At 38.3% G+C, this 27,475-nt stretch overlaps 1 protein-coding gene across 1 annotated transcript in view; it reads right to left on the reverse strand.

Annotated features, from left to right (window-relative positions):
• Positions 1-27,475, reverse strand: part of ptprn2 (protein tyrosine phosphatase receptor type N2) — a 145,422-nt gene that overhangs the window by 82,371 nt on the left and 35,576 nt on the right. Inside the window, exons 8-10 of the mRNA XM_087789989.1 lie at positions 26,667-27,097; positions 21,897-21,983; positions 15,206-15,285 (exon numbers count right to left, since the gene is read on the reverse strand). Coding sequence (XP_087646115.1) covers positions 15,206-15,285; positions 21,897-21,983; positions 26,667-27,097 — 598 coding nt within the window. The remainder of the gene's footprint in view (positions 1-15,205; positions 15,286-21,896; positions 21,984-26,666; positions 27,098-27,475) is intronic.

Genomic DNA, 27,475 nt, shown 5'->3' on the forward strand with positions numbered 1-27,475 from the left:
AAAGCAAATGGCTCTTTGAAGATGGAAAGGCAGAAATGTCAGCCGCCCGCTTTGAAGCCTCCTGGCTGCCTTTGTTTCTCGACACTTGTAGCTCAAAAATCCTGCGCTACTGCGCTGCATTCAGGGTCCAATTTAGTGTGTACCATCAAGAGCGAAAAAACAAGCGGTGACGCAACAGAGAGACGGAACACACACACACCTGCTGGAGTTGATTTTAAAAGCAAATGTATGTTGCCTTTGTTATGCTGCAAAACCTTTGTGGTTTTAAGCACTTCAAACATCACCTGCCGGCTCTTTGATACAAACATGCATTCTGAATCCATTAAAAAGCCTTTTAACAAAAACCTGCTTGTATTGAGCTGCTGATGCACAGAAGTATGTTCTGGTCGAGCTAACATAACACTTACTCGTAGGTGTGCGACAAATAAAGACAATCTGCACTGGTTTTTGTGAGCCGTTGGCATGAATAATGATTGTGCCGACTAAATTGTTGATAGACCGAGAGTGAGTGGTTGTTGTCTCTAGATTGACTCATCGGACTGGAGACCTGCCCAGGCTGTCATCTGTCTCACTTCCCATGAATATGTAGCAGGGAGATGTCAAAATGGCGTATGGTGCGGGATCATCCACTGATTCCAAAAGGTTGGTTATTGCTTAATATATTCATCATGGTTTTCAGTCCAAGTCCGGATGTGTTATTTATAGACAATAATTCATATGAAATACGAAGTTCAAACGTGTGTCTCTTTACCGACTGAGCTAGACAAACCTTGTGGGCGGGGCTTCAGCAAACACGCTATGAAATAGGTTAATCTGATCGTCAATTGAGTATGACATCATTCCTGCTAAAATCCTTTGACAGCAGAAACAACAGGTCCAACATGAGACTTAATATAATCTGCTCAGACACTAAAATAAAGTTCACACATTGTCTTGAAAATACTTACATTTACACGCCAGTGCTTCTATGTCTTCACATGGCCATCTACACCACGTATTTTGGTACTATTTTGGTATTTTCAGGTGGCACTATTATACCAGCATTTTTATATTGAATATTAAAAGCTTCAAGTTGAAAAATATTGATTTGAAAAGGCTTACAAATGTTCTTTTTTCATCTATTGGAATTTCAATATCAAACTATGTGTGTTAAAGAACAAACAGTAAAAATCAATTCAACTTTTAAATATTCCAATCATTTAATTAAATTATTAAAAAAATAACAATAATCAACCAATTTAATACTCAAATTAATTATCCAATAAAAAAAACAATTAAGCCTTTTTAAATATATTAATTATTAAATTCCATTATTAATAAAAATATTAATTAAATGCAAAAATAAATCAAAAGTAATATTCTGATTCTCTCTAATCTACTTCTATAGTCTAAGCAGCTCTTTAAATAAATTACTTTGGTAGGAAAAATTAGTAGCTTATTGGGGGCACAGGTAGATGAAACCTATCCCAGCTATTTAGGGCAAGAGGCCGGTAACACCGTTAACAGGTCACCAGCAACCATTCATGCACACACTCACGGCTACTGGTATTATTTAGTCGTCAATCAACTTCTGCATGTTTTTAGAGTTATGCAGGAAACCTGAGTGCCAAGAGTAAAACCATGAAAGCACTGGGAGAAAATACAAACTCCACACAGAATTGCTGCAGATTGCCTAAAGCTAGAGATGTAAACCAGAAACCTTGCATCTATGATGTGGTCAGGCTAAAAAAAAAGAAAAAAAAGAAACTTGAGAAAAAAAAAAGGGCCCGAGGGCCTTGGCTTTGAGAGAAGTAGTTTAGAAGGATTGATGGATACTTTGTCTGATTGTGTCCAACTAACACCATGCGTCACTAGACGTCTTCTTGATCACAGCTAAAGTAAAAAAAACAGGAGCCGTTTTACCTCCGGAATACAAGTTTGAAAACAACTTCAGGTGAAAGTTATTCTGAATTTGATGTTGTGCTGGTGTATCAAGCACCAAACACTCATCATAAGAGGTTAATTTAAAAGACTCTTTGAATCGCGCGCTGCGGTTTGTCCTCACACTTGATCTCATATTGCAGCTCAAAAGATGTTTCATGACAAACAAAAATGAGAAGTCAGTTACTGAGTTGCCATACAAAACAACATTCAGTCGGATCAACAAATGAAATCAATAGGATAAAAACATCATTATAAAAGTCTATTAGTCATTTTTAGTTTCCCTTAAACTGGAACTAAATGAAATCCCAATTTAGTCCTTTGTAATTGTGTCATTTTAATTGAAATGTCTTGAGATTATTAATTGAACCTGCTAGATATTTCTGGAAATGATTTCCATTGTCGGAAAAAGAGCAACCGTTCTGACTGCTCGTCTTTCTTCCACCACTTATGGCAACCTCGGTAGAGAGATTTCTAAAACACAAATAAATGATGTCATAATGCCTACAACGGGTCTGTCCTCCGTACCCTTCCTAAGTAGATTGACTTTGAGAATCACACTTTCGTCCAAATCACCCTCAGTACATACATCTCATGCTGTCCATATATTGTCCAAACTTTTAAAGCTTGAAAATAAAAATTGAAGATCATTTTCTTTTAAGTACCTAAACTTTTATGAAATACTTTCTACGTTCTCATTAGACCTTGAAAATGAAAAAAAGCAGGAAGTGCATTTTCATCAACAGCATTTGTCACCATGATGATAATCTAAATTCTCTCTTTGATGTTTCAAGACTTTTTTTTCCCTCAAGTCGTTAGCTGCGACGTGAGCAACTGGCTCTTGCTCTGCTCCTGCAGTGAATCCTTCCACCACATCACGTAGTCCCATTTGCTCAATGAGAAACTCCAAGAGTCATCATGTTGTTGAATATTAAGACATAAATAGAGCCTCTAAGCAACATCATCATCCACACAGAGGGAAATGCAAGTCCAGACTGATACGCTGAGGTTTTTTAAAATCTGCTTTTAGATTAAATGAGCAACTAAATCAAATGTTGTACATGGTTGGATAAACCTTACATCCAAATCATTTGTGAAACCTGTCTAATGTTTTCCGAAGAGGGTCATACTTGATGAAAACCAGTGGGAGCCAGATGTGAGCAGGAAATCTAATAAAGTGTTACTTTATTTAGTAGTTTAAAGTTATATATTGTTTTCTATATTGTTATTATCCTATTCATTAGCTGTCAATAAAGCGGTGAATTTTAAAAGCACATGCTGTCCATTCATGTTTAATAAAAGAATCGCTGAGTGTAATTGTTCGTTCTTTTGCTGTAGCTGCCAACCAGAGGAGAAGCCATGAAATGAATGGGCACTGGGTCACAAAAGACCTGGATCTGAATCTGAATAGTGAGTAGTGAGCGACATGTTGTACAACATGTCTGGCCATTCAAGTTTGATAGAGTTCGAAGTGTATAACAAGACCGTCCTGAGAGGCTTTCACACCACTTTGAAATGTGTTGACAGTGAGTGAACTGATCAGTTAATTGTAAGAAAGGAAGATTTTCCAATATTTAAGGGGGAGGACTTTGATGTAAAAATGCAACAGAAACAATATTTTTAAAACAGTGTAATCAGGCTAAAATGAAGCACTGATGTGTACTTTAAAAATGTACAAGAATGTAAAACTAATTAAATTAAAATAGCCATATTTCAAACACTTAAACTTAACAGTGAATACATTGTTATTTATCTATTTATTAATCTAATGTATTAGCATTTTAAATCAGATTAAACAGTCAAAACCAAGACCAAATGTGCAATTTTATATGTCTCACAGTAGAAAATCTGAGCGTTAAATAAAGTTGCTTGATGGGCAAATATTCCAAATGAACTAATTGAGTTGGCTCCGGCCTCAAAAACTAATTAAATGTTCACGATTAAACAGCAATTGCCTCTCTTATCTAGGAACAAATGAGAAATTACCTGAAATACTATTGGAATTCAGACGTCAGACACATCTGTCGGTGTGGGACGGAATTTAAAAATCCCATTTGAAGGTTAAGTATGAGACAAATGACTTATGATGAGTGATTCTGGCGGAGTTAAGGTGTAAAATAATGTGCTCTAGTTGCAAATGTCACGGTGTTGAGTGTTGCTGCTAATGGGTGTTTTGCATTGGCTCGTCATCCCTCCTACATGATTGACAACAGAAAGCCTTTGACTGAACTTAACTTTGTAACACTGCATCACAATGTCCATCAAAGCTTTTTCCTATTATGACTCATATCAGACTCTATCGGACTGAAGCATCTTTGTGGAAACAAGAAAGACTTTGCCTGAGTACCTGCTTCTCTCAACACTGGGAGAGTCGCCAGCACAAGATGGCACGACTGACGCAGGAAGATGAAGAGATGGATGAGTGCAGAGACAGGCGAACAAGATGACGTTAATGGCGGAAGTGTTGTGTGTTAATCAGCTCTATTCAACCGATGCAGATACAAAGCTTCGTAAAAATAATAAAGAAAAGATAAAGCATGCTGCAAAGAAAAACAGCAACCCATGAATTATATTAAATTGTGCTGATAAGCAACATGATTGTCACTGCATTGAGCATTCATTGTGTTCAGCATCAGGTGATGTATTTAACAGATTCATTTTCTTACTTTAAAGTAAAAAATAAGTGAAACCACAAATGTCAGACTCAAGGCCATATCAATTTTGTTTTGACCTAAACTGATGCCAATGTTTAAACTAAGCTATGAAACATTTTCACCTCAACAATTAAACAGCTTTCCGAAGAGTAAAACTCTCATCGGCCGGGTTTTCCAGATTTGATAGTTCTCTTAAAGTTTTGTACACTAACATTATGGATTTATAATGAATGGATTCCACCACCTAAAATACTGAGAATGGCCTGGTTTAGATTGTATCGTTCTTAAGGATATAAGAAGGCTTTTAAGAAGGTATCGTGCTAAGAAGGAGTGCTAAGAGATGGGTGTTTCCAAGACACTTTCTTAACTGCTATATTAGGTTAACCTTTAGATAAAGCTAAAGAAGTTTCGTAAGAAGCTCTTAGTGGCCACTGTTCACCGCAAACTCAAACTGAATCAATGTCACCTCTGTATAGTCGCATTTGATGGGACTGTTCAAGGAGGTAATCAAGATAGAATGGGCCTCCAAGAATAAAATTAACCACGACTCATACTTCCTGTTGGAGACAGTTTAATAAATATACATTTTGTTCGGCCCACGAACACAACTGATTTATAGATTGTTTTCCACTTGTGTGATTTAATTTGTCACTTTTGGTAAAGACATTTAAAAATGTGCTGGAAACATTACATCAGTAAAGAAAATAGTCCAGAGGCTACAACAAGGACAAATAAAGCAAAGGCAGTCAACATTCAAGCTTTAAGTGTAATATATTGGTTCTTTAAGAAAAAAATGGTGTTAATATGAGAGAAAATATATATATTTTTATTATTATTATTCTTATTTTCTAAAATCCAAACAATAACCACTTTAAAGGACATTCCTATATTCATTTCCTGATCCACGGCTCATTTCAACAGTATTCCCAATCAAACACTGCAATTCACTCTCACGACATTCAGTGTCTCTCCGGGTGTTGTACAAAGGTTTCCTAGTTGTTTCAATTCAAGTCTCTTTTCAGTCTCCACTCATTAATCTGCCTCCATTTTCTGTTTCATTTTCGTCCACCAGAAATGGCTTTCAATTATTCATGCCTATTTTCCACAAATACCTCGGAGATGGAATTAGCAAACAAACAATGCCTGGCGACACTAATCCTCGTCTACAGCAAAGATCCTTTAATGCACTGGAGATCTGGCCGGCTGTTGACAGGCACCTGTTACTGTCTTAGGCTGCTCTGCAATAGCAATGTTGACAAAGTAAACATGTTTACAGGAGCAGCGTAGCCCTGACCCGACTCAGAGGAGCAGGAATAATACTGAAGCGTATAAAAGAAGAAGAATGACAGGCGGGATGTGTAGGAGGAACACAAATGAAAAGTATTCACTTCCCATGAAGATGTTATAGAGATTAACAAGACTATTGGAGGCAAAGATTTGTTAGCAAACTGAAATGTTTCCATGAGAGTCTACTATATAATGTTTTATATGTCTTACACGTCTTTCTTCTCCCTAGAGGCTGGTCACAGCAGAAGGTGCATCACACTAAGTCTGGTTCTCCTCAAGGTTTCTGCCTGTTATAAGGACGTTTGTCCCCGCTACTGTCAGTCATTGTAGTTTGCTGGAATTCATTCATTCACTCATTTACTGCCAGTCGACGCATGAACATCGTCGATGAATGCGTCACTTAGTGTAAAGCGCTTTGGGTTCTGAATAAGCATTTAAAAGAACTATATAAGTAAGACACATTTACCCTTCACTATTTATTAATTCAGTTTCAGCACCACCATGCTTGAAAGGTCCAGCTTTGGCCTGACCTTGAGGTCATCGTATCAGAATAAATGTAATATTTTCCCATTCTACTAATCTTATAGTCCATAATTTATAATTAATAAAACACCTTGTTATAGGTGAAATACACTGTTTAAAACTGTCCTAACTTATTTATATAAACCCTTATAAATTCTTTGAAATGTCTTATGAATTATTCAAAAAGACCTTAAGGAAGGTTTTTTTTTTTTGCTTACATACTGTAGGTACATAACATGGCACAGCTTAACAACCACAGATTAATCGGCTCCCTCACATCTTCTTAACTAGAGACAACTCTGTTAAAAATACAAAACAAATATATATACTGACCATAGCCACACTTGTTGCTTAAATCTTTTTCATACTTGTATTGTAATATAGACAAAATTAAAAGATTTTAGAGAGTAGAATGGAGAAAACATTTGTTCTTTGTTAATGATTATGTTAAATTATTCTTAATAATACTGTAGCAGGATTTTCAGTTTTCTGGTATTGTTTTGCAGGTCGAGTACAACATTAAAAATATGCTCTAGACTGAGGAGATAAAGGAGATCTGTGTAATGATTTAATCTTGATTTTAATTCAGAGGCACATGCTCATGACTGAAACATTAGTTGAGATCTAAACTGACAGAAATTCAGTGCATACAACTTCCTCAAGCTGTGCGTAAAAAAAATGTTGTCCAATGCAACTGTTGTCAAAAATAATGTTCAAGCAGCAGGTTGATGTACTTGCTTGATGTACTTAGGTTGTATGTAAGTAAGTAAGTAAGTAATATTTATTTATATAGCGCTTTTCGAGACCAGGGTCACAAAGCGCTTAAACAATCAAAACAATACTCAAAAAAGTACATACTTTAAAGATCAAGATAATACTGAGAACAATACAGGAGTTCCTGGAGCGTGTCATGTGATGCACGGATGCCGACCCAATCGAACGGTAGGTGTAATCCAGCCCGATCCACCAAAATGAAATTGAATTCCCAAAGACGTGCTTTCATGAGGCATCTATGCTGATTTGAGTCATTCAAGGTCTAAAACATTTCATAGTGTTAAAGGATGGTCAGTAATCTAGAGTTGTTCCTAACCAGAGATCCATCCCAGCAACGTCTTCAAATGCAATTGGTCCATGATCATAAGGTGTTTTTTACAAGACTTATGATATATTTCACTTAACAAGGAATTTCTTTCAAACTCGTTCCTGTGTCTGTGTCCTTCCTTACAACCAACAACGTACTCACTGCTATGGAAGACTTGGTTAAAAGGAACAGCAACTTCCTGTGACCTCTGAGGTGGTTGGTGGTCTGAAGAAGGTCTTTTTTAATTCCAATAAACTCTTAGCGGATTGTTCTCTGTGTAACCGGGAATCCCACCTTACTTTATTTTTAAAAAATTAAAATTAATTTAGTTTGTGCTATTTGGTTAGTTTTTAGGCTGTCTAGACAAAATTAAAACGTTTTTCTCCAACTTCGACTGTTTTAAAAATGCTCACTTAAACTCTGATGCTCACTTGGGGTTAGTAAAGGTCAGTGAGAGAGAAGTTTGAATAGAGCAGTAATCTAACCTTTCCAAGTCCAATAAGAAATGAACAGCACCATTCATATAACAGGTCACATAGAACCCTTCAAATGTGTATTAATGATTAAAATTAAGCTTCAATGGCCATTGTGTTTGACGCCTCAGCTGTAAACCAGAGCCATCTTTCCTTAAATGAAGTTGTTTGATTCCCTCTCTTTCCTTTTACGGCACATCAACTAAGACAGCATAATGTTTACTTGCAGCAAACTATGCACCCGCCATCGGATGTCATGATGACATCGGGATCAGTGACAGATTAGAAAAATATATATATAAAAATAGAGATGTTCACATTGTCCTCCTGTCTCGACCCAATCACTTCTGATCCAGAATTGAATAACATATTAAGCTCTTTAAAAGTGCAAGAACACTTTGTTCCCGTGAATACATATTCAAGGCCTCATTCAGTCATTAAAACTTGTGTTTCCGAAGAGAAGAACTTTTGGAAATTGAGCCAGTATTTCATTCTCCTGACCGCAAGTCGTCATCAAAGATGATTCATGTCGTGATTCATGGCCCTCACCAAACAAAGTTATTTTAGATTATGATCGTGATGCCAAACACAAATAACGAACAAGGTTTAAAAATATATATATTTCTCTTTCTGGAGGAAGAATGTGGTTTAAAAATCAATACACCCGAAATGTTCCTGACCTTGGTATTAAAACGACATTGAAGACTTTTTTTACAGAGCAAAGTTTTGCGAAAAAACAAAACTATTTAGCAGTTTACTCAGAGACACAGCGGTTATCTCTCCGCCTGCAGCGGGAGCGACGACAGCAAACATGAATCGTGGTTCACCTAATGCAACAGACAGCAGAAGGCTAGGAGCTCAACAATGCATAAAAGTAAACGACGACAAGAAAAGTGAGATCTGTCTTCAAGAATCAGCATCACCGTGAATCTGATTACGCGTGTGTTCTCAAGCAGACAGAAAATGATGCAAACGAGCCTCGCAGGGGGCTGAGACTGAGAGGAGATAGTGAAACTGGGGTTTAGACAACTGCGCGATACACTTTCACACACACAAACACACACACACACACACACACACACACACACACACACACACACACACACACACACACACACACACACACACACACACAGCCAGGGGCAATAGAGGAGAAGAGACTGAGGAAGACTTTGATCACCGAACTGAGCACATTCAGGCACTCAACCAGAGAGGGCAGTCAGTGATGAGGAGGCGAGCTGAGAGTGCCAGGGGAAGGAGGGAGGTTAGACAGTGGGGTATCCAGGGGGTGAATCAGGTTGTTTTCTGACCTCCATGCTCATTGATACAGATGTTAAAGCATGAACAAACACGATCGCACATCCCACGAAAACATGGCGAAGCTAAAAAAAACACAACAACAATACATCCTAGATCTCTTGCTGACAAAATCAAACCGACCAAGCCCGGACACCATCGCACGGAAAACATTGAGAGAATCAAATTCACACTTGTTTCTCCAGCCCCTCGCAGCTTAATGATGCCATGGTGGAAATATCAAAGTGGTGGAAGCGGCCAAACTCAATGACTGGAATGCCTGTAGCTTGCATTAGCTTATCGTGGGGGGCACGTCCGAGAGCAGGCACCAGCGAGGCCATGGTCGTCCTCCGTGCTCGATGTGCAGGTGGAGGCACCGTTGTGCTGTTTGTGGTGAAAGCAGGTAATTATCATTGGCATTTTGACAAGTGTTTGCCAGAGTGAAGGTCAACTCTGTCAGCGTGGGAGATCTATGCTAATCTGCTCAGCTGGAAGAGACACCGCTCAAACGGCATTATGCAGCTGAAGCTTCTGGGTTTACGCTCTTGTTTCAACTGTGAGGATCCGTGTGAGACGCAGAAGATGGATATATACAAATAAACATTTCTCCACCAACATATAAAGCTGTAGATATGTATAGAAACGTCCTCCTACTGACTTTAAAGTGACAGAAATTGAAGATTTAATCAGTGAAATTGCTTACTTACAGTCATAGAAGTAGAAACTGTATCAGAATGACAACATAGTCTGGAGAAGTAATTTATTTTAATATATTTATTCACTTGGTTATGACGTTTTCTAACAAAATTAAACTCAACATTTACCACACACCATTTATTTTATTTTGCCGTAAAAGTGTCTTCTTGAAAGCATAAAAAAGTTGATGAGCAAAGATTTGTGAACCAATTATTAGTGGGTGGAATTCTTTTCAATTCTTGCCACACAATGAAACACTTGCCTACACACTTGCTTTGAAAAAAACCCCGAGATGTGTACGTTTGTTTAGCAATAAATAGTAACCATTATAATAGGAAGACCTCAACATATGTTCTGTGGGATGTAAGTATGGTCAGAATGTTTTTCTAAAGTTTTTTTTTTCCAAGGTAAATGCTGAAAGTGCTTTTCTCACAAGTGGCTCACCACTGAATTGCTTTCTGCAGTCACTTTCCAGAGTGCGGGCGATAGGCTGATGGACAGGAACACGGGCAAAGACATTGTCCGTGTCCGTGTCTCCGCTCGTCTCCCTGGGGTGACAGCCGTGTGTCAGGGTCTCTGCTCTCTTCTCCAGATGGCCCAGCCAGTTGCTCTCAGGGTCCCCTGGCGCCCGGCGTTCATTGACCGAGGCCAGGGTTCTCACGGCCTGGGGGCCCACAAAGTCTTTGCTGTGGCCTGGCCTCTGGGGCCTTTTGGGCCTCAAAGGGGCTCTGGGGTCGTCCAGGCGTGACAGCCCAGACAATGGGAGTGTCCTCACCCCATCTCGCACCGGCAACCTACCAGGCTTTCTTAACACTCCAATATCCTCCTCGACACGGATTCTCTTGGCCACGAGTCATCATCAAAGATCAATTTTCAACAAGACAAAAGTTCAGTTTAAAGGAGGAAGATAATCCTGGAGGTGACTCACAGGTGATTCATGCAGAAGTGGGAAGCACACAATTCATTAAAACATCTTAGGTGTCATCATTATGTAACGCTTTGATTCCTAATAATGTGAGAAACAGTTGTTGAAACGTTGTTTCATTATCAGTATTATCACATCATCATGTTTGTCATCCTCAGTGCAGATAAATGTACCTCCTTAAATTGAAAGGTCAACTTTATAGTGAATTGTACTGATTTTGGACCATATAGACACTAACAAAAATTCTTTGTGGTTTTCTGGCCTTGGTTTAAGAAAACACTCCTATCCTTATCCAGGGAGGCTCAGTGAATAGAATCCACTGACACGAGATGAGAAAGAGGATGAAAGGAGAAAAGAAAAAACAAGTCTGATATTCCTAAAATCAAAAAAGGTTGGTGTGAGCGATGCTAATTCTACGACCTTTATCTGCCCTGCAACTAATCTCAAACGTATGACTAACATTTTCACTTTGACTACTCAAAGGAACCAATATGAGGTACTTTTATATTGAGTCAAGGTTTGGCCTTCTGGCTCAGCTCTTTTTTTTAACCAATATTGTATACTTATTAATCTGATGCTGGAATGTCTTATAATATTAACTTTACTTGGAAGCATATCTTTGTCAGACAGCATAGTCACTTCCACTGAACAGAACATTTAAAGATTGTCAGCTATAATCCAAAAACCTTTTTTTCTAAACACAATCGTCTTTTGACACACTTTCAAAAAGGGTCGGACAATCTGCAGACCAAGACTGACATGATTTCTACACCTCAACACTAGATCACGATGTTGGCCAGGACACTAATCATCATCTGGTGACAGAAAATCTAAGCTCAACACAATACACACAATACACAACCCATCATAATGGGACTAAATTATCACTGACAATAATTGCAGAGATGCATGCCATTAGGGCTAAAACACTTTTCTTCCTACACCAAAAAATCCTCCTACTCTAAAAGGCACGAAACGATCCGCCGTCTGTGATAAAATGTAGCTTCACTGTTTTGAAAAGCAAATCTGACAGATTTGTTTATGCCTAACTGATGTTCATTTGCATGTTTAGAAATGACACAACTCTGAAAGTACAGTTCTTAACAACGGCACATTTACACACTGGTTTTAACAGTTTGATTGAATAAATCATTTTTCTTGGCACTGAATGAACACAGCTGCAGGACCAGAAAAAAAAGAGAGAGAATCACACACAAACACCTAGAAGCAGCACAAACACCGACACACAGAATGCCTTGTAGTTTTGATAAAGCGGCAGCCAACTCTTTTGTTTTGCAGCCGAGCAGGGATTAGGCAGTTCTGGCCTTTGTCCTGTGGTTTTCCAGTTGAGCAGAACACAAGAGCCTCTACCTCCACTAATACAGTCAGACCTCCCAGCAGGCCTTTCACCGCAGAGCTGCTAAGAACCTGCTGCCCAAAAGATGCTTTTCAATGAGTTATCAAATCTCCTCTATACTGTCCGTGCCTTTCAAGCAAGTCTCTTTGTTCGCTCTTTTCTATGGGGCATTGAACACATCAAATAGAAGTGATGGGCAGATAGATATAGAAGAATGTAGCAGTCATGCTAACCTCCTGCAGGCAACGCCGAGTACAGTCAAGCTGAAATGCCAACCAGTTAATATGTTGCTACTAAAATGAATCACAACACACTAATTGTAATTTGGTGGCAATTAATCCAGTTGCCAGTAGCTGAGGGAATGTGTTGTCTCTAGAGACATTTATTTCTGTCCTTTGCTATCTTAGATACAAAATATAATTTAAAAAATGTATCGAATTCTTCATTATTACTACAAATATCACAAAAAAGGTAGCTATTGCCAATTCGTACGTAGGTTTTTAGATAGCTTGGGAAACAATATACAGGTTATGAGCTAACATTTCATAAATAAGCTTAAAGTAAAAAAAATGGGATTGATAATCAAACAATAGTTGAAAAAAACACATGAATGCATTCTTATGTTTTATCTACCCTGGAAAATCAGAACAATGTTAATTTTTGGTGACGTTACAGAATAAAGGAATAAAATAGTATAAAATAAATAAATGTCACCTAGTAAAATACAATGATTTTAACTAAAACAAGATACATTACAATAAAGTGGCACAAAGTATTTAATTTAATAAAGTACTATACATTGAATATAATAATTTCCGTGAATCTCTTGAAGAGGCGAAGCAACAATGTTCATTCTCGTCATTAAGAAAACTATTGCTTCTTTCAAAGAATTTCATGATTGTGATTTTGTTCTCGCAGCAGCAGCTGGCCGGTCACAGAATGCATCAGGGTTGTGGATGAGTTCATTAGGCAGCCACGTCATTTATGCACAGTCACACATAAGTCAAAGGTCAGCCTGGATTACCCAGGTGGCCACTGCATGTGGGTGTCAAGTTTGATTTTCGCATCCTTCTTATATAAAACTCACATCTCTGATTGTGTTTTCTGAGAATAAAACCCACACCTTGCTAAGAGGGATATTGTGCAGATATTGAGATTATCTATGTAAAGAAAAAAAGGTAGATTTGATTTTATCCAGGAAGGGAGTGGGAAGTCCACTCCACTTGACACTGATGGAAATAGCAGGGGGGGAATAAATAAGTGCCAGAGAAAGGATTTGAATCAAAGGTCAGGAGGGGCACGAATGCTGCTGCAAATACAGGGATTTAACCAGTCAGCCCTTTCTGTGCTTCACTTTTACATGTTTGCTGTCTGAGCTTAGCGTGAAAAGAACAATCTGCTGCGCACATTGTTCGTTATATTCTCTCGCTCGCTCACTCCAACCAACAGATTGCAATTCAGGTGAGCAGCATTCATAATTCATCAACACGGGTCAGCCGGATGATCATGTTGACTTAACATTTGGTCTGACATTTGGACCGGGTTCACGCCTTTCATTAGCTGGCGCCACACGGCACCTCATCAAAGCAAACCCAACCATAGATCAGGAGAAAAAAAAGCAATTGGAAAAAGTATTGCAATTGGATTCTTACAACACATGATGAATTGAATCTTGAAAGACAATGTGATGGAAATCCATCTAATAGAAACACAAATAGTACAATTCATTGTACTATTTGTGTTGCATTAAAATGTTGCATTAAAATGAATATTTCAGTTTGTGCTCGATCAATTGTACAGAGTAGCCAATTATATTTTAAGTATGTGATTATCTGTGCTTTGGTCTGTTAGAAAACTTGAAAAAAAATTCCAAATGATGAAACAATATGCAACAAATAAAAGTAATGGATATGTTTAGGACATACTCTTCTTATCTCTACTTCTTGTAGAGATATTGTTTCTTATATAAACATTCTGGAAATAACATTTTTGGGGGTGTTTTTGTCCATTACAAATGGATTTAAACAACCTTTTTTGGGAAATGTAAATAATGGCAAAAGAAAATGATTATTGAAAACCATCTGGACCGACGCATCATTTGAGGATTCGTCACTTATTGTGGTGAAGTAGGTTCTTCTCACTCTTTGTGTTGTACAAGCAGTTTCCGGGAGAAAGCTATCACCGGCTGATGTCTCTCTGAGCTCATTGCTTTTAAGAATATTCTTTCAAAAAGAAGGTGATGAGTGTTTCTCTCATGACAAAGGCACATCTCTAATCACAGTAAAAGCTTGTTAAAGACATGGAACATGTTGTCTTTCAACAGGCTGTGTGCTTTTATGTTCACTCTTTCTGGCACTAAAAGAATGATCAACATTCATCCTGTGAGTCTCTAATAGCAAACCAACCGGGCAACAGTCACAACACTGATTAAAAGTGGGTTCCAGCCAATAATAAGACAGGACCTTGTTGATTGTAGCGAGCGATATTGGGAGATATTGATGTTCGGGAGTATTGCTGTGCTGCTCAAAGTCATTTCCGACCAACGCAAGGACATTGACTTCAAAAAGCACGCAGACATCGGGCTGATCTGGGAGCAGACAATAAAGTGAAGGGAGCGCAGGCAGCCTTGTGACAGCTCTCCATCATTCAGCATCGGACGAGCACACTCTTACGTGCGCGCTCTCATCATATGCTATAAAAGATCATATATATAGGTGTGTGCTGTGAGATTAGCTGTGTGCCCGGCGTAGACTCATCATCTCTGTAATTGACGGTCATCTGTCATCTCACAGTGTTGATAATCTTCGGCGGGACAGCAGTTTGTCTGAACAAGATGAACAGCAGCCTATCGAGTGTATCTGAAGAGACTAATCTGTGTTCTCATTTATTCAAGCACACGCTGACAGAGTGGTCTGGTCGCTGGAAAGATGACATGAATCACAATGAAGGGTGTCCAATGTGATATACAATGGAAAATTAAAGGGCTGTTCTTACCTGCGACCTGGACCACATCAGCCGTGCTCACATTCTCCGGGTTGGAGCCCAGACGGAATGTCAATGCAGGACCCAGAACACTGCAGGGGACGATATTTTACAGAGAAAGTTTAGAACTGGTGAGCATCCATAGGAATCAATACAGTTGATTTATAATTATTTGAAATGGCTTATGCATAAGTAAGGCCAATGTTTTCACAATGCAACAGTGATCTGGGAGAATATTAATAAATATTAAATGAACCTGGGAAATATGAGCGATTTTTTTAGTTCCTGAGATGTAATATCGTTGATTGCTAGTGAAAAAGCCTCAAGTCAGAGAATAGTAAAAGCAGAAGCTCCTGATTTGAAGCGAAGGATAAACATATACATATATGCATATATACACATATATACATATAATACATAACCTGGAATAATTGACATTTAGACTCAGACTCAAAGAAAATGCCTTGACCCGGCAATGGAACGATTTGATATGATTGGAAACTATTACTCTTAAATTACTTTTTGCCTTTTTAATGTAAAACATTTGCAACCTGTTATTTTTTTATGTTTATTTTTTTGTGTTTTTTAATTCTTATTAGTTTGTTTGTTTATTTGTTGTAGCTCTTTTTCATTTCAATAGTGGGAGATTTTGCATTTGAAAAGGGTCTAAAAATTTTTTTTTTTTTTTTCAAGGTTCCACTTGAACCTACAGCAGAAATCCAGGAAGTCCCGCACAGACCTTTAAGAAATGAAAAAACAAGTACTGCTTGGTTCAGAAACCGCTTGAAATGGAGGACTGCGCTTCAAAATGGTGTTTCAGTGACGACTGATGCTATATTGCCATTATTTATTTTTGCTTTAAGTCTCAGTTGTATCTTATATATGCTTAACATGGTGTCCAATAATTTAAAAAGGAGACACTGTCCCATCATCTCCACACTTGAGCATTTCTGTGGTCTTTAAAAAAAAAAGGCACCATCAGCGATTTGGTAAATAAGAAGGTCGATTTGACAAGAATCTAAAGCTGTTAAGATAAACGTTAAAGATCTTACACATGAATTACATACAAACCATGAGTTAACAAGTGTAGTTTTTCTTGAGATATAAATGAGGATAAAATATTATATATAACTTTTTTTCCAGTTATTTAGGTCACACTTTTGGATCTGTGAATGAACGAGTGAAGATACACTGTATGAACTTTAGTGTTCGTAATTAAATATCTAATACCACAATTCTTCTGTGTTTTATCGGTAAAACATTGGCCATTAAATAAACACCTTATTTCTCTTGACCTGCGTCCACTTATTCTCCTCAACAGTCAGGAGGCAGCTACGGACATTTCTCCCTGGAGCAAAATAAATGTTTAAGGTCCTGAGGTCGGCCATGAAATAAACACTAACAAGCTCTGCTTGGTTCTGTAACAATGTCCCGCAGTGGTTTAGAAAGAGACCCAAAAACAGCCTGTTTTTTAAAAACCTCTTAAAGAATGGAAACAAACCTACACAAAGACTGACAAAGTAAGAGATCCACAGGATTACATTCACAGAGATGGGACGATTAACACATCCAACACAGCAAACCATACATTCCTGTCTATAAACATTATTGTCACAGTTGAGGCTTTTTTTAATATTTTTTATTTTCCATTAGGACAACAAGATAAAGTAGCTGTTATGTACTTCTTTACTGACAAAATATTCACAGGCTAATATAAACTCCAGGACCTTCGTGGTCAGTAGTATTAACCCCTAAAGTACATTAAAGTAAACCTCTTTTAAATTTCCTTATATAATGACTTTTTTGAAAAGTGAAATTATTTGAGCATAATAAAATACATTATATAGTTCCACTGCTTTGATTTTGGATCTGACATTAAAGAGATGTTTGAATGACACCAAGGTTTAGTAAACGTAAAATCTGAAATACATTTTATGATACTTTAGGGATCAGAGCATTTTGTTCATACAGGAATAAGAAAGAAGACTTCAATCATCATAATTTGAAGGGTAATACTGTCTTTTAGACATCTTGTCACACTCAAGATTTTCCAGAAAAAAAGGCTTCTTATTGTAAAGGTGGTTTGATTAAACAAAATAAAAATAAATACTCAGCAAAGACAGTTATCCTGAGGGCGAAAAGGCCCCAGAAGATACGACGATAATCAGATATGTAATGTAGCCAAGACTTGTCTTATACCTTTATGTAATAAAATTGTGGGAAGTCTGTTTAAGTTAAATACCTTTAATTAATTTAATAAGAACATAAATATCAGAAGAAAAATACATTATGGATAGAGATTTGATATCAACGTTCATTTTAATGTTTGTTTTCTAAATTGTTAATTGCATTTATCTGTCGTTATAGAGTTTATTTGGATTGTATAAACACTCAGATGTAATACACTATAATTCTAAAAACCTTACACTCAAGGTGCAAAACTCTGGACCAGATTAACTATAAACATAATGTCAGCTTTACACTTTTTTGCAAGTGACTGCACACAGTTAATTAAAAAAAAAAACACTAAACACATTTGTACACATTAAACACAGATGCATATCATGATGACTTTCAAATAAACACACTTAGATCTAATTGCTTCAACACAACACTCAGGTGCACCAACACATGATTTCTTCAACACACCAATCGGGTTCAAGCACTACAAAAAGGCAGCAGGTGAGTTCACCTGTCTTCTCCCACAATGGAACGATGAATTTATATGTCTGTTTTTTTGGATTGGGTGTGTATTTTTGTTGTTTTGGTGTTATGCACAGCACTGTTGTGGCATGGACATCTTTTGTTTAAATTTTGACTGATTTAGATAAATAAATTACATTTTCATCAGAGCATTGGTCTTGGATTGAATTTGGTGCATTTTTAATAGTGTATATTTGCACTTTCTTAATGTACTTCCCTCAGATTACTCAAAACACTAAGCAGTAGATTTGTTAAAAGTGTTTTAGGTTAAGTGCAGCAGTGTGTAACTGGCTCATACGGTAACAAAATATCATGGATGTGAGGTGTTCTGTTAATTGTGTGTATGGTTGTGCTAATTGTGTGTAATGTTTGGAAAAATCGGTCCATCTATTCAAAATCGTTCTTAAGCAATGGAAAAAAACCAGTAATCACAATGTTTTGATTTATAAAAGTATTATATTTTGATTTTTTTTTTTACAAATTTCAAGTGTTGGTTTGGTTCATGTGCTGGTCCTTTCGAAGCACAGTCAGTTTTTGTGTTTCCACCTGATTCATTTGTACTACAGTGGTGAGCGTCCAGTTTCAGGTTTCGATGTGTGGACTTGCAGATCTGATTCTCTGATGTGGACGGAGAAAACTACGATTTTTACACCTCACATTCACACCTTTTAAAAGCAGACACTCACAAAGAAAAAAAAAAATAACCGTCCTCCCTCGATGCTTTCACCTGGTTTGTGTTTGCTTTCTAAATGTCAATATTTCCACAATTCCCCCCCCTGTCAAATTGAACCTTCGAGCCAACACAAACACTATTCAAATACACTGAGGGGGGAAAACATTATATGGCTGCTGTTGTGAGATGAGTCCAAGACTGATAAGATATCTAGAGGACTTCACAGCGTCTGCCGTGTTATCAGATGTGTAAGCGTGGACTTGATGTTGGCTCTGCTGGTGGGATGTGATTAGTGCACACTGGCTGGCGGGAGATTGGCAGCAACTGCAGCCTGTGTGAGTGTGTGTCCATCTCCCCCTAGTGTCTCAGGCCAGAACATCACTTACGTCACCTTTTACTCCACCTGTCATCATCCAAAACAGCCATTTCAAATTTCTCGTGGGGAAGAGTAGTTTGTGGTCTGCAGCAAAACGAAGAATAGTGAGTGTTTATCTCCTTCTATCTGTTGTCACCTCCTTATCTTGGCTCATCACATTGAGGCAGAGACGCAGGGCAGCTTGTTCTGACCCGGCTCTCTCTTGCTGGAGCCAGAATCATATTCAGACAGACGCAATCCCTAACCTTCCAGAGCTGCACAGCGAGCAACACAGTGAGTCTGCATCACGTCTACTCTATCAGCAAATTGTCTTCTATTACTTTATTACTACTGCAAAATCGTGATCCCTGGATGAAACACTTTGAAATCCCTTTTATTTTGTGGGAAACATAACTAGTTAGTTTAGCAGAGAGCCAGCACAAAAGATTTGGATTCAAAGCAACAAAGGAATAACAGGTTAAAAACATTCATATTAAAAGAACAATTAATCCACATGAGGATTGGCGGATGTTGTTCGGTGCTGCCTACTGTGCTGCAGTGTAGTTGTTGAAGCCTCAATTGACAAGTGCTTTGAAGCTCCACTGTGTTCCTTATTGCAACGATTCAAAAGCTAATACCTCCTCTGACAGCTACTTTCAAAAGTGGACATTTAAAGGATAGAAAGTTTCAAACACATCTAATGGAATAGAGACAAGACAGAGCGTCAACTACATTTTACAGGGTAAGGAAACCTTTAGTGTCAAATCTATTTAATGAGCTCATGTTTCAAAATATATTTAAAAGGATCAAAACTATTTATCATGGTGTTGTGAGTTACTTAATGCATTGTAATGTCACTGTAAATCCTCCATTTTATTGTTTAATATTGCACATTAGTTAAAAGCATGATACTTGCGGTAATCACAAACGTTATCTTCAAGTAACTAAAGATTAGCTGATCATTGATCATAGAAAAATAGTTACACTAACACTGTTGAGTCTTACCAATAACCAGATATTCAAGACGACTTGTGTATTTGTCTAAAATTTAGCGGCAGGCTAGTCAGTCTTTCAGCTGTTTTATCCACACGTCTTTCATCTGAATTTGATTTATATTTTGTTTCATGTTTTGTAAATATTTATGTTGTTTATTGTAAATCCGGGCCCTTTTCTCTAAATTTGTTATTCATTTAAAGTAATGTGTTCCATCTTAACTATGTAATCAAAATATATATAATGCTAAAATTAACCATTGACCTTAACCAACTGAAATTATACAAAGATTGTTTCCCCTGCTGTACCTGCGGTCATAAAAAACATCAAATGAAATACATTGAATCACTGCATCACTATCAGACGAGGAAGTCATTACTACTGCCTTCATCTACTGTCACCAACAGCATGTTTGTTTTATAAGACTAGTTGTTGGCATGGCATGAGTATCCTTGCAACTGTGTCAAATACGTCATACAGCAGACTGGGTCCGCAGGCTACGTATCAACAACAGAGGCAGCAATCTGTCGAGCAATTCCCCTGCAGCAGTCTTGTTCTCTTTCTCTTTTTTTGGCATGTGACACCACTGATACCTGGTCACACAGACCAACTGAAAGTCCAAGCCATTTAATCAGGAATTGAGTTGGAAAAAGGACGACATATTTGAGTATATATAATGTTTTTATTTATGGTAAGCAAGTTACTCCAGCCTAAGCCATACGTGAATGACCCTATATTTTTTAAAACACCCAACAAATTATAATAGCCAAAGGTTTTATCAAACTTGTATTCTTGTTTAAGGATGGTCCCTTTCAGGATGTGTCAAATATATTTTAAGAATTTGACGCAGGTCTACTTTGTTACAAGTAATCCAATAAATCTATAAATCCTTTAAACAAATGTAGTAATACAACCGGATCTAAGGTTTGTAATGGATTATATCAAGAAGAAGTTGAAAATAACAAAAATGTTTGTCATAATGTAGTTAAAAATACAGGAATGCTCCTACAAATCTCCAACAGACTGTATTCAAGGGCGACTCAAGGGCAGCGGATGGCATGTGCTGCCATTAAGTCACTGGTCGTTCATTAGCATTCATATCATCAGCAGAATTGATTTTAAATGATAAGAAATGACAAGTGTAATAATGAGATTAACTCAATCAGTGGCGACGCGATAACATATCCTCCATGTTCTTCCTGCCCAAACTAAAATGAGGCCTGAAATTAGAGATCAGAGAGTCTCCTTGGTAGCATTGATTCTAAGGTCAAAGGGAGAATTTTTACTGATGCACAGCAGCTACAAAATCCTGCAAGGTTTCCCTCTGTGTGTCTTTCATCTGAGCCAGAATAATCTGTACTTGCAGCTGGAGACTGCAGAGCTTTGGTGTCTTCGTATGCTGCGGGTGTAGCTCAACCACCCAGGCTCTCCTGAAGGAGAATAGCTTGTCAGATCTTAGGCGAACATAACAACTGGGCCTCCTACATGGTCTGACACAAGATGTTGAGCAGAACCTGAACATAAGAACAATCCAGACAGGTTGAAGGGCAGTTCGCCCGCTCATTAATATCTAAACTCCTTCTTGATAGACTATTTCCATCATAGAGCCGTACCGCACTTCCCTCCCAGCCTCAGCACCTCCAACTCGCCGCCTTGACTGCTCCCTTCATGCAGTGGCAGCGTTGGTGTTTTGAATACAATGACATCAGTATGTGCCTGGAGGTAATTAAACCTGATTTCTCTCCCTGCAAAGAGTCAAACAATCCCAAAGGTCAGAAAAACAACAAACGCCTACAGTTTGTTTCACACAAACAGCTCTTGCGTTGTCTGGACTTTGTGTCCTCAGGCTCAAAGCAAAACTGTTTCAAATGCTTTAAATGTGCCCAATTATCTGCCGAGCTGTGTTCGGCTTTCAGGATGCATGCTGGATTATTATGTGAGACCATGTGGGTGTGAGGAGGATATGTGTCGCTACATACGAGAGCTGGGTGAGGTCCGCTGCGTGGAGTTTCAGCCGCTGTGTGAGTCGTTCCATCAGGTCCAGGCCCTGGCTAGTGGTGAGTGAACTGTGGAAGGTGAAAACATAAGAAGAAAATCAGAACAGTGCTGAAGTCCTTGAGCATATATGTCACTTTGATGGCTTTTATTTTTACAAAGAAAAACATTTTGTGTACCTTTTCTTTCATTGTGAAACTACAAATATTATTTTGTCAATAAAATCTAGGTTTATAATTTAAGTCATTGATTTTCTACTACCTATTTCCTTTTTAGGGTCACAGTTGGGTGAGGCCTAAAACAGCTGCTTACGGCGAATGGCAGGGGACACACTGGAAATGCTGTGCCCACCCTCACAACAACCTTAGACTGCTCAATTTACCTGTGTGCAATGTGGAACCTGCAACCTTCTCGCTGTGAGACCATAGTTCTAACTACTACGCTACCATATCTCCCAACTAACTCATTTTTTAAATAAAATATAGTGCTGTCAATCGATAAAACAAGAAACACAAGTCATTTAACTGAATTCAAAACACATTTACTAATGATATTGTAGATTAAGTATCTAGTTAGAGAAACTGGGTTTTAAAAGCTTCATAAAAATGGCAGTTTTAATCGACTAGATGTCGCTCGTAGGTCATGACCTTTATCCGTGTGTCGTATACACATATTTCAATGACATTTTCAGAAAATGTTGATAGCTGGAAAAGGAGTTGATGTTTACATTGAGGTGGTGTTCTTGATTACCATCAGGATTCTGAAGTCTTTTAAAGGTTTGACCTCAATCTGCGACGATGAGGAGCGATCTAGAAAAACTGTGCTACTGCCATCTGCTGTCTGAGTCAACTGGTTGCTATCATTGCAAGAATTATCAACAGCTCAGTGCTATTACGAATGTTTTTTATTTATAAAGGTAAATAAATGGAAAGCAACAATATTTGATTCAAAAGTTACAAAGTCAGTGGTAAGAATGATATCATCCTGGTCAGGCAGTGTGGCCAGACCCAATAAATACTTGAAGAAAGAGTAAAGAAAGAGGTTTCATAGATGGTCTCTTCACTGTAGACTGTGAGATGTGAGTATTTGTGATGTCATCAACTGGATCGGAAGTCAGCCATCTTGGAAATGCACTCTTCGGATTAGCCCACAATCTGATCAAGGGGTGAGTTCAACCGGATGCCAAACGCCAAACCACGCCCATTTAGTTGAAGCTGTGGTGGCTAATACATGCTAACTAGTCAGTCAAGTAAACCACGCCCCTGATTATGGAAAATAATGAATACTGATGTATGGGAATATAATTATAAACCGTGTGACGATAAAAGTCTATTTAACGCATTGACTTCTCTTTTTCAAAGCGGACGTTGCCCCTTGCTCTTTGCCTACACTGCCAAACAAATGACCTTATCCTGGACATGCAAGTGGAAGGTTTCTGTAGATATAGAATTACTTTCTGAATATGCCCAGTTCAATATGACGTCACCTGGTTAGTTGCTGCATGTACAAAGCACAATAAGCAAGCGCCTCGGAAGGGAAGAGACATTAACGTTTCATTTGTATCACATCATGGCCTCATTACAGTGCTGAACTGTCCTCATATATCTTTGACTGCTCCAATGATGAATGAAGGCTGCACAACATAGTGGTAGACACTTCCACAATCAATATGCACAAGTCGATACTGCTCCGACTTGGAATGGATGCACAGAGCACGCACACACCTGCAGGCAGACGCACACAAACAGTACCAAGGGAGAAGGCATCAGCTGCCTCCGCCGGCTCTGTAAATCACCTGCGTTTTTTTTTGGCAAAGAGACAAACAATAAGGTGCAAATGGAACCTGCATGAGGTGTAATGGCTGCATCATATGGATGTGTCTCTCTCTCTCTCTTTTTCTCTCCTTTCTTCCCTCTCTCATCTTTCCTTTCTGCCTATTTTTGTCTTTCCACACGCACAAAAGCCTGTAGTCGTACACAGTTGCACAAGGTACACAAGGACACGCTAGAGATGAGAATAATAGGGTGCAAATGGAATAGAGGTGAAGTGTAATGGTGGTCTGATAAAGCCATGCCTCATCTCAGCTCAGTCCGCAGCTGCTCTCTCGCTCTGAGAGTAAATCGCCAAGGAAATAGACCAAACAAAGGCAATCTGCAGGTCGACGTGCCGAATGTTGGGAATGAAAAGGGCACAGACGCACAAGCTACTTTATAATGTCAGTTTAAGCAGAAGTACTCATGAGTGCCAAGTGACTCCAAAAATGGATTATAATGAGGTGACCAAAGAAGAGCTTTACTCATTAACGTCTTCTTAAACCTTTGCATGGAGCTTTCCTTTAATGTTTATAGACCAGGTAACACTAACAAGATGAATTACCAGGTCATACACAGTTGTAACTAAGTATTCTTAACATTTAGACAATTATTTATCAATCAATTGAAAATAACAAACACAGAACTCAGCTATCATCATGATTGATAATAATGTTAAAACTCATTAAATCATCAATTAAAATGCACTGATGAAAAAAAACGTGTTCATTACATTATGACCACCCGCTTCATCATGGTAACTGGTACTTTTGCAATCAAAACAGACCACCTAGACGGCAGTTGAGAGTGGTGTTTTTTTTTATAATGCTCAATTGGTTGAAAACAAAAACAAAGCTAAAATGCTGTAACCCCAGTTTGTTTTAGATTTCCACAGTTTACTTGCAGCAGATTAGACTTAAATGGCGTCAGCAGCTCAAGGCACAACACTAGCAGATACATCTGATGTCTGCTAATACATGTGTTGAGAGACTTTTAGCCGTCATTATGAATGTGCATTACAAGGAGAGCCAGTACTTCCTTCCTGTTTCACCTTTGACAGCTAATGACACCTGTCTTAAATGTATCTTCAATCAACGCAGCTGCACATAGTTAGGGTTCCTGGTTCCAGTCCGTGGTGTCAGATCACTGCTTTCCCTATGCTGGTTGTGTTACCCTATTGTTCTCTGAGTATTCCTGTGTTCTAGATTTTATTCCATGTTTGTGATTCTGATCACAGATTTCTTTACTATAGAAATACTACTTGTATAGTTGTGTTGAAGGCAGTTATTAACAGTTCATATCTATATTTCTTATCCACATATTTTACTCTTTGCCTTATTTCTTTCTGTCAATTTTGAAATTCTTCTCTCTTTTTTTGTTTTTCTCTGTTCTGTTAAAATATGTTGTTCTTTGTCTTTACTTGTGTGTTTTGTATTTGTTATTCCTGTATCAAGTCTGCCTGATCCAGGTTTATGATATCAATTTTAGATTGTCAAAACTGTGTTCAAGAAGACACACACCCACGAGGAACAGGTCAACATGTGACAGTTGAATCTCTTCACTGAAAATACTAGATCTCTCAGTCAGAGCCTGAAAGTGTTGGTCCAGGACCATGTGGATGAGAAAAATACATGCTGGCCTAGAAAGTTGAATCACTCTATCTTTTTCAAATGTTTTTCTCCACTTTTAAAGAGTTTTAGTTGAACCGATGTAATTCGAGGCACGTTCGCATCCCTTGGAGAAAACTCTAGCAACTGGAGAGCTTCAGGAGTGACTTGTTTGTTGATTCTAGCACATCCTCCCCATGGGTTTTACAATTCTGTTCTCACCATACTTTCCACTTTCTCCCTGCACCGTCCTCCCACTCCCAAATCACCCTCTATGACCAGCCCAATGTCAGGAGCTGTCAGATAAGCAGGTTTGTGCTGCCTCACTGCAGGGTGTGAAGGTGCTTGGGATAACTACCATGCAATCAGGAGGGGGGGGCGCAGCTAACACGGACACTTCTAGAGTCCAAATATAGATGTCCAGCCTGGGTCGGAACACACAAGGAAAAGAGGTTTGGTAGGAAGGTCGTAATTCTTCCACCTACAGCACGTCTTAATCCGTTCTTATATATATATATATAAGCAGGGGTAAGGTGGATGATTGCACCCGTCGGATCTTTATGAGGCTGTTAACAGGTGAAGGACAACTCCCCAACACTGGACTTTATAACGCCATAAAGAGATTTAAGATTGGGCCAGGGGCAAAGATGCAGCTGTGAGGAACTGCTGAGACAGAGCTGAGTGAGAAGGAGCGGGAGACGAAACTCGGTAACCCTCCGTGACAAAGTGTGGTCATTAAAGTTGTAATACAGCACAGTAATACTTACACACTGAGGGATTTATCACCTCTGCTATTGTGTCAGCTACACCACAGAGTTTGTGGACAAGCTTTTGCCTTAATGACCAAAATGTGGGTGGGCTGGTAAAAAAGGCATCTAACAAAGGCAAATTTAAGCAAATACAAAGTTATGACAGAAACAGAAAGTAGCTAAAGCTGCAGGGTGTTGCAATAACAAGACGATATACGTCATTCAAAATAACCAGGACAGGTAAGCAACATTTTATGTTCACCAGAGAATACGACAAACTTAAGGTGGCAAATTATTGTAAATGCATCTTTAAAAACACATTTTTGTGTTCTATATAAAAACAGCTGTAGGTATAACAAAAGGCAGTTTGAAGAGATTCATTATGATTGAGCGTCTTATACTAATATTTATATTTCTCTATTTTTAACTTTAGTATTAACAATTTTGATGATGATGCGGTATTATTAATCACACTAAAGTATTGTCCAGGTCATTGCTCACCTGCCACTTATTCCCACAACCTTCCCTTTTTTATCTAGACATTGTATTATAATATTAAATTTGTTTTCATAGTTTCTGTTACTCACTCTGATCCGGTGATGATGTAGCCAAAATGTCTGTCCTTCCCTCTGCTGGAAAACTCCTTCACTCCGACATGAACCAGCTGAGTTTTGATTTTCATGTTTTTCTTTTCCGCCTCTTCTGGTTGCTTTAATGCTGCCGGGGCCTGAATCCCTTTCATCCACTTCTCTATTTCGGCGTCCACCTGAGCCTCAGGACCTCCAGCGCTGCTGGTCAAACGGAGTGTAGCGCTTTCCTTTGCAGGCACAGACGCGCTTTTTTCCTCCCAGCTGTGGGACGAAGGGACTTGGCCTTGTGTCGTTCGGCTTTGGACGTTCTCCAGTCCAACCATTTTATGAAGGTCACCCTGACCTGGTGGCCCACTTATGGAGGATGGAACTTCATCAAACGGCTCCAGGTTGAGATAATCTAGCAGCTTGGAGAAAAAAGCTGGAGGCTGTTGAATGAGCAAAGAGTAATAATAAGAAAAAATGATTGTGCTTGATTGTCAGTCATTTTAATATCCATGGTTCCTGGTCCTTATCAGTAAAAATGTGGCACAGCCTTTTCTCTTTAAATAACAATATTTGAGATTCAGTGTTTAAAGTCAGAGAACTTATAATAAACATATGAAAACAATCCTGTCAGTAAAGTTATACTTAATAAAAGTACCAAACCTATTCTACCAAATTTCTCTTTAGTTGTGTTTAAATTTAAGAAAAAAAGTAAATAATTATTTGAAAAGACAGGAAAGAAAATCCTTTTGATCCATAAGATTATTTTTATTTCTTACTTTTTATTCATTTCATTTACAAAGTGCTACATCAATTTAATT

This window comes from Callionymus lyra, chromosome 4 (assembly GCF_982586985.1).
Source record: "Callionymus lyra chromosome 4, fCalLyr1.hap1.1, whole genome shotgun sequence".
Lineage (NCBI taxonomy): Eukaryota > Metazoa > Chordata > Actinopteri > Syngnathiformes > Callionymidae > Callionymus > Callionymus lyra.